This window comes from Mangifera indica, chromosome 19 (genome assembly GCF_011075055.1).
Source record: "Mangifera indica cultivar Alphonso chromosome 19, CATAS_Mindica_2.1, whole genome shotgun sequence".
In the NCBI taxonomy this organism is placed as follows: Eukaryota; Viridiplantae; Streptophyta; class Magnoliopsida; order Sapindales; family Anacardiaceae; genus Mangifera; species Mangifera indica.
Genome location: NC_058155.1, coordinates 7292353 through 7301500, shown reverse-complemented (window position 1 = coordinate 7301500; position 9148 = coordinate 7292353). Strand labels below are relative to the sequence as shown.

Here is a 9148-nt window from a genome sequence, read left to right as displayed (position 1 = left end):
TTTCTACAAATTTTGATTCTAGGAAAACAATCAATGACAAGATTAAGTTTAAAAACATTGTTGGAGATCTAGTGGTTGTTGCTAGTACGTAGTGAGAATGTGTTGGTGGGAAAGACAAGAGAAGGGAAAGGGGCGACTGCCAATAGGGCATTACAATTTTTACAACTGAATATATACTAAAACAGTAGTTGATGTGGCAATCCGTGTGATAATCAATCACCACCTTTCAACTTCAAGAAACACAAAAACAATAAACGTTGACGGTCGGATCTTCTCCATTTATTAAAACAAACCTTTTAACCTACTCTTATTAATTTAACAATAAAACTATGTGCACCCACTTTGGGTATACAAATATATACACATTTATATGTGTTATCATGTGATTGAATGATTTTGAATTAAGAATAAAACAATAACCAATCATATGATGACACATATGAGTGTGTATATATTTGTGTATCTAAAGTGGGTACACATAGTATTGCTCTTAATTTAACCATAAACATAAGTACCCCTTGGTTTTCTTCTTCAACTACACAACACTTGTACATCCAACCTAACACCATTTGCATTGTTGCACAACTGCCCACACCATGTCAGTCATATTTCATTCTCAACAAATATCCATCTGTTCATATGAACTCCTAATACCTAAAGCACCTCATGTCTTGAAAGTCGTAATCCTCAAGATTCAATCGAAGAAAATTACTGAAACTGATATTTACCCCTCTAAAATTTCTTTTTCATGTTGAGTTCTGCCAAACCCTACAATCTTCGAAAAATTGGGAAAAAATGACTTACACTTTTCGGAACAAACCACAAACATGGCTATTCAGTTAAGGGAGCCAACCACAAACATGACTATTCAATTAAAGGCTACGAAATGATTTTTCCTGAGAAATTCATCAAGTATTATAAGATTTTTCTTTGAGATCCTTTGATTTACTTTTAGCATGAAAATGTTGTATTTTAACCGGAACTAACTTGAAATGGTGGAGCCTATATTCTTGGTTAATTTGTCAAGGCCATTGATAGGCAAGCAAGTGGTGATTACATTAGAAGATAGGATCCCTTAAAGAAATTTAAAAAAAAAAATGTTTAAGTTGAAAGAATGTGATGAAACATGAATCTTATGTTTGTTCAGGTTTATATGAAACAAGAGGTGGTGGAAGAATGTGGACATTCCGCCACTCCCTTTTAAGTGGTAGGGTCATTCTGTTCTTACTTTTACTCATTGTGGTATGTGTCTCTGTCTTATTGACATTTTGTTTAATCAAATGCTTTTTTTCTATGAAAATTATACATTTCAATATGGGTTGAGTAACTTTGCATATCTAGCCTGTCATATTAGATACTTTTTCAAACCTGTCATATCCAGACTTTCATGGACAGCTTCCTGAAAACATTCCTTCAGAAGTTAAACTGTTTATTAGATGAAAGCATCATCTCTCAAAAGATGAGTTTAGACAAGCCTATTGATTCTCTCAACCAAATATATGTATTTCAGATGAAAAACGCTTATGTGTTGTTCATAAAGGTGAACAATGTAAAATGAAAAATTTTTAAAATAAAGGACTTGAATCTGCCATTGGATATTCCTGAATCCAGGATTTGGAGTTTCAGTAGCAATTCCAAGTGCTGGGGACATGCGGCTGATTTGTGTTAGAGTTGTGCTTCAGGACAATTTCAAAAGATATTTCTCTTCCCAAAAATAAGATTGCATGAATCTTCCTTGGAGGTTTTAAATGTTGACTGCTTTTCAAGCAGGTTCATACATCATAATCATGCAATGGGATTGAGTTGATTACTTTATCTATTCTAATGGGTCGCACTATAGTATGGGCAAGTCTCCTGGAGAAGCTTTCTCATTAAACTGAAAGTTTTTAAGTTATATTTCTGACAAAATAGAACTTGGGATTAAAAAGAAATAGACGGTGTTATCGGGTGGATTGAAATTCCTTTTTCTGAGAGCATGCATTGAGAAGATCAGAATAAGATCTAACGAACTCAGGAAGACATTACAAGTTTATCAATATTGTTGAAGTGCATGCAGATCCAGGGATGATAAAAGCTTGTAACAAAATTGGATTTAATAACTGTGAGAAAACCACATTAAAATAGAGCAATCATCAGACCTTACCTTCTAGGTGAGAATTATGACTCTGAGATTTGCTCATTTTAAGATTGAAGTAATAAATGTAACAAGAAATGCCTCTTTTTGATAATTGAGAAGAGATGTTCTAACCTAGGTATTGAATAATTCACAACAATCATGATATAATCTAAACAAACCATTTTCAAAGATCATTGGTCAAAGATCGATGGTGAGAATTGTATCTCAAACAGTATCTAGTTATTGTGTGATAGATATCGATATTACATCTAAAACCTTCATGATTTGACATGTTATTAGAGGTGTATAGATAATTCATATTTATATTATTCATTATATTCCAATGATTTCATTTTAAATGATTTTTGATTTGTTAGAATCTTATTATTATTCTAAATTCGGTTATGTATGTATTCATAGAAATAGTGTAAAATTGAGACAAAAACAAGAATTTCACCCAGAAATTAGATTGATAATAACAAAAGTTGATTAAAGACAAAAACTCTCTAAAGGAACACGTTTTCCTATAGTTATCTTTCCAAATATTGAAGATTAACTCAATAATGAGGGAGGTTGTTCAAGAATGCAACAAGCATGAAACTAAAAGAATGGGCACTCACAAAGGAAGAACAAGCATTCAAAACTCTACAACGCAAGTTTGATCAATTGTATATATTGAACGGTTGCAATTTTTTTTATTTGAATAGCTCCTTCTTAGGTGTAGGACATAAATTTTGTATTAACGTTTTTGTAAATCTTGTCCTTGGATACGATTATTCTTATCCTTGAAAAGATTGTTTCATCATGTTTGGAGCAATAAAATTGATTGATTTCATCGGATTCCTCAATAACAACCATAACAATTTATCATTAAGTAGTTCTAACATTTTTCTAAGCCAAGGCAAATACATCTAATTCATCAAAATAAATTAATACAATATCTTATCAAATATAGCATTTCAAATAAAAACCTAACATGATCTCTAATTATATTCAATATTATCCCCCCAATTCACATATGTTATGATAAAAATCACATATATTATGATTATATCTCCTACTTATTTTTTTGCTTTGTCGTTGAGTTTGATGTCGAAATTCTCTTTTTTTTGGGTCAAAAGTTGTCTTTTAAACATCATAAATGTGAAGAACAATGGATAAAAATAGTTTGAGATATGTAAAATGTGATAGTCATGTAGTACATGTCTCTATTGGAACAGGTGTTGGCCTTAGTAAATTGTTGTTTGTAGACCTGGATTTGAGTTGAGTTTGTTCGAGCTTGAGTTCGGCTCGAACGAGCTCGAAACTTACCACCGATGAACGAGCTCAAGCTCGAATTCGAGCTGCTCGGTGACAAATAAATGAGCTCGAGCCCAAAACCAAGCAGCTCGGAGAAGCTCACGAGCCGAAATAGTTTAGGGACTTCTGGAGGCGTGTCTGAGAAGGAGTTGGCCATCATGCACAAAAACGGTGACGTTTCTTGGCTTTGTTAAAACATTCTATCAAATTATTTGCTGAGGAAGAAATGAAACTGCTTTTAATAATTTTTTATCAATAAATTTAGTCAAAGTTAGTAGGCAGCCAGCAGTAAAAATATCTCAAAACTTTGTTAGTCTCTTTCAACTTCAATCAAGCACCCGTCTTCTTCTTCTTCTAGAGCTTCTGGAATTTTGTCTTCTTTGAGCTTCACAAAGCCTCATCAATCTACATCTCCATCAAACCGTCGACTTCACAATCCAATCGACTCTATCTAGCTTGCAAGGTCAAACACTTCATTAGTTCTCCAGTCACGAATCATCTCTACTTTCAGCTTTCAAATTTGACGACGATAACTTCAATCGTTCTTGGATAACAACACGGACATAATAATTAACAGGTTTGTTCCTTTGTTTGTTATTCTGTTTACTTGAATTTGTTTATTAATTGGTAGAATTGAGTAAATCTTAATTTTATTATAAGGCATTCATGTTCAAGTTTGGAGATCATTTTTATTAGAGAATACTATGGAAATGTTTACATTTTATAAGTTCACTCAAGTAAAATAATTTCTTTTTATTGCTCATATACCTCCTGCAAGTTAAATGTGAATAAATGAATAAGTAACCAGTGTTGTAACTACACATGAAACTAAGTGGAAAGAAAACCAAGAAATCAAACTAATATAAAAACAAAGGTAACAAGGAGATGATTTACCAACGGTACAGCTGTTGGTCATAAAAAAGTGGATTCTCAGCAAGAATATGCAATCACGAGGAAGATTATATAATTCTGAAAAAATGAAACATATGTCCACGAAGTTCTTGAGACATATTTCCACGAAGGTCTTAAGACTCTCCAAAGAAATCATAGGTTTATGAAACTTTTTTAGATATAAGGGGAGAATTCCAGTCTAGATTGTAGGCTTTCTTTTGTAGGGTCTTTTTATTTAGATTGTTTTCATTTAGATGAAGTCAAAATATGGTATTGATTAAAGTAATTTTTGCACTAACTAGGGAAAATGTAAAACAATGGTAATTTGCTGGATCCTTGGGTTAGGTTGTCTTGTTGCTTGGACCAGTATGCTCACAATAGGAGAATATTACAGCAAATTGTTCACAGTATGTATCTCATGTATAATTATATCACATTTTGGCAGCTAATATTCTCCTAGTTATATATTTTTTTTAGTTATTTTGATGAATTTTGATTGAAATAATTATATTTATTTATTTTTAGTTTATTAGATGAGTTATCATAACTCAATTTTATTCCAGATTATTGAAAAAAAGGAAAAAACTCACAAGAGCTTTGAACAGTATGCTTGAAGCTTATTAAGCTCGGTTCGGTTAGAGCTCGTTAAGGTTATCCAAGCTAAGCTCACGAGTAGCTCGATAGCTCGCAAGCTTGAGTTTGAGCCATTATTAGTTCGCCTCGCCGAGCTTAGGCTTGTGCTTGAGCTCGTTTAATCATTTATCGAGCTGAGCTCAAGCTCAGTGAAATTTGAGCTCGGCTCGGCTCAAATCCAGTTCTAGTTGTTTGTCACTTAAATTTTATCTGACGTGATATGTACTCTGATTCTCCCATTGACACGTTATATACGGGCATTTTCATTCATACAAGATCATTCGTAAGCTTTTTTTTCATATTCTTTACAACTTACCCTTGTTACACGTCAACTTATAACATTATTAATTCAAAATTAAAAAAGAAATAACTAACCTTGTTGCAAACCTAAGGTTATTACACATATTATAATATATCATTATTGATATATAAATTAATATTTATTATAAGTATACATGATTTTATTTTATTTATATTGATCCCTTAAAATATGATTTAATTTAATCAGTTTTCTTTGATATTATTTGTGTTGATACATACATACATACATACATATATATATATATATATATATATTCTTTAATACAAACGCCCTAAAATTTTCAATACATCAATCAACTTTTTATTATAGGCTTGTGAGGAGTCCAAAGGCTCACTTTTGATTCCTACATATGAATTTCATAGTAAAATTGTTGGGCCGGGAACATCAAATCTACTGAACTCGGCCTACCCAGGCCAATTTTACACAAATACGTATTGAACTCTTCCTCATTTCGGGTTATAAAATGGGGCACAGCTTTATCTACACTCAATTTTCAAGAGAAGACACGTCATCGCATTATCAACAACTATATATGACGTGTCACAACTTTGAACTCAACAGCCAATCAGGACTACTCAAAACAATACAAAATTCTCTAAATAAATATTTAAAAAAACCGAACAAATGAACGTGTGGAGGCAAAGGCCTCACAGAGATTTTGACATTTTGTCGTAGTGGGGACGGTGAAGTTAGCGTATCACAGTCCAGATGACCACAGCTATGGACTCCAATTCTCCGCATGTTCAATCCCTCTTTCTCTCTCCAAAGTGAAAGACAATGGTGGGTTTTGAACGATGAAGAAGAAGAGAAAGACTACGGGGGGTTATATGTTTCTTCTATGGCCTGTCATTCTGCTTACTATTCTGCCTTTTCATCGTCACCAATGAGGGATTTTTCTGCCTACTTCAATTCTTCAAGAAGATATATTTGTAAACCTATTCAGCTCTCTTCCATTACCAGCCGTAGAACTTCTTATAATACTCTTGTTTCAGAGGTTTTGCTTTCTCTTGCCTCCATACTTGATGAGTTTATGTTGTTTATATAATGGCATTGGTATGCATTGTTATGTTTTTTCATTGTAGAGTATGGGTTGTGTAGATAACTTATTTTAGTTGGATTCTTAGAAAAAATATGATTTCAGTGAGCAATTACTGAATTTGATCAATCATTGTAAGACCAAATTGAGAAATACATTGTGTGCCTCACTTTTTCATTCAATGTCTTTCTACTTTTGCTGAGGATTGTTGGTTGCATGTTGAACTGGTTTTCACTTTGTGCATTGTTTGAATGAGTAATAAAATGTTGACAATGAGATTGTGGGTTTGTTGAATTTGGATGTAATGTTTGAAAATTTTGGTACAAATATGCCTCTGTCATTGCTAGCCATTTTGGGTATTAGTATATATTTCAGAGCTCTATTCAATTTTTGTTTAGCCCCCAAACATTACAGGAAGGATTCAATTCAAATGTTAAATTTGAATTTCAACTTTTAATCACGGCTACCCTTTACTGACACAACAAACAAGTCTCCGTATGGTTTGTTACCCTGAAATCTTATTGCGAAAATGTTGGTCTGTCTGTTTTAGCCGATTTCTAATTTTACATCAACTAAATGTAATATTGGAAACTTTCAATTTCCCCTATGTTTTCATCAAGCAACTAAATGGTGCATCTTTGTGTAGCCCATATTTCATACTATATTTTGGTACAAAAACTGTACGTAATTTAATTGAACTACATATAATTTCCCTTTTCACTTGAGTGTTTTAGCTAGTTTAAAGGGACAACTTGTTTTGTAGTTTCTCACTTTTTTAGGTGTAATCATAATCCTGAATCCATGATTACTTGTTGCAGAAGTTATGAGTCTACCAGAAAGAAAGAAAAGATGTTCTGATGCTTATATGCTTGTTGCTTTATTTTTAACTCTGTTCAATTGTTATCTAAATGGATAGCTTATTAACATATTTTAATTTCTAGGCCGTTAGGCTCTTGGGACCTCCATCAAGTTTTGAAGTTTCAAAGCTGAAAGTTGTTTTCATGGGAGAAAGCATGAATGACTACTCTAGAATCCTTCCAAGGACATACATCCTATCACATTGTGACTTTACAGCTAACCTAACCTTGAGTATCTCCAATGTTATCAACCTCGAACAGGTATGCAGAGTTTATATTTAATAATTTTTCATTTGAACTTCTTAAGTGCACTTGGAACTGATGATCTGTTCACGTTAAGATCATCATAAAAGTTCTATGTTTATAGTTGGGTATATATATCATATACGTATCAAAATCTTTTATTAATGTTGTCCTTTTCTTATATGTTTATGATAGTTGAGAGGGTGGTACATCAAGGATGATGTGGTAGCCGAGTGGAAGAAAGTGGAAGGTGATCTGTGTCTGCATGTTCACTGCTATGTGAATGGCCCCAGTCTTTTGCAAGAACTGGCAGCTGAGTTTCGTTACCACATATTCTCCAAGGAAATGCCTTTGGTAAAGTTTCTTTACTATAGTGATCAATTACATTCTCTCAGTTTTGATAAAGTCCTCGGAATAATTAGGACCGGTCTATCAATTGTTTGTCCTGGCATTGTGCATCATGATCAAAGAGCCATGTTGATGCTATGGGGCTATCGGCCACTGCGTAAACGTTACATAATTCATATAATCATCAAATCTTTGTGATTCTAGATCCCATTGTCCACAAAGACTGTAATGCAGGTTTCTGCTTCCTGTTTCAGGACAGCGAACAAGTGCATCGGTACTCCTCTTCAATTGCTATAGACATTTCTTGAATGAATGTCCTTTCTCATCATAGTCTTTCCCTGACAGGAATTTTATAATGGCATAATAAATACCAAATGACTAGAATATTCGGTAAATATTACACAGGTACTTAAAGCTGTACTACAAGGAGATTCAATGCTTTTCAGGGAACATCCTGAGCTGATGGATGCTTTAGTCCGGGTTTACTTCCATTCAAGCTCAAAAAATTATAATCGAATAGAATATTGGGGGCCACTCAAGGATGCTGCAGAGGTATGATCAACTGCATAAATATGAATTACATTATTTACTTCCCAAATAATTCTTCTGCTTTCTTCAATTGTTTTATCAAGAAAGTTAGCTATTAAACCCTATATTTACAACAGGTCAAATGTTTTCTTTATCTATTTATCAGGGAATATTAGAAGGACGTATCCAAGGCTTGTTGACTACAAACGAAGGTTCTCATTCTGTCAAAAAGCAGCGAAGGCCAAAATCCATTTTCCAAGCTCTGTTTGCCTTTCTTCTGTGAATAAACTGCGTAGACAACACAATTTCAGGGGCTGACTACATGCTTCAAGTGCAATAGCTCAGACTAGCACCAACTTCAGACTCAGTTTTTTCACAACAAAGCTCATTCTGGAATTCCAAACTCAAGGCCCAAATTGCATCAAAGTTGAGATTAATTGCTTTAATTCTTTCGCAACTAATGAATTTGTTCAATTGTAAAACATTGTTTGCCATTGTTTTGCGACTGAGCCCATTTGCTCATTCTTCAATCAATGTCTTGTGTCTTCTGTTGCTTTGTAACTCAAACTTGCAATGCTAAAGTTTTATTGATCAAACGACATTCCTTTTAAAATGTCAAATGAGTATTTTTCACCCAAGTTATGATCAAACGGCAGGTTTTCACTTTTTTAGTTTGAAAAATCTATTTATTCACCTATCATTTACTTTTGTTAATAAATTAAGTTTGAATTCATTATAAATTATTGTTTTATCCATTATTATACAGTGACAGAGATGTTTTCACCGTTTAAGGCATATATCAATCATAAATATGTCCTTACTTTGATTGAAATTATAAAAATATTCTTATAAAAAATAAAGATTTAGTTTCTTAA

General features: G+C 33.1%; 1 protein-coding gene across 1 annotated transcript; it reads left to right on the top strand.

Moving 5' to 3' along the window:
- The first annotated feature begins 5925 nt into the window (after positions 1 to 5925).
- Positions 5926 to 8893, top strand: LOC123203048 (magnesium dechelatase SGRL, chloroplastic-like). The gene is made up of 5 exons (XM_044619209.1): positions 5926 to 6255; positions 7239 to 7415; positions 7593 to 7751; positions 8151 to 8297; positions 8440 to 8893. The coding sequence occupies exons 1-5, from the start codon at positions 6001 to 6003 to the stop codon at positions 8554 to 8556; spliced, it is 855 nt and encodes a 284-aa protein (XP_044475144.1). The 5' UTR covers positions 5926 to 6000; the 3' UTR covers positions 8557 to 8893.
- The last annotated feature ends 255 nt before the right edge of the window (positions 8894 to 9148 follow it).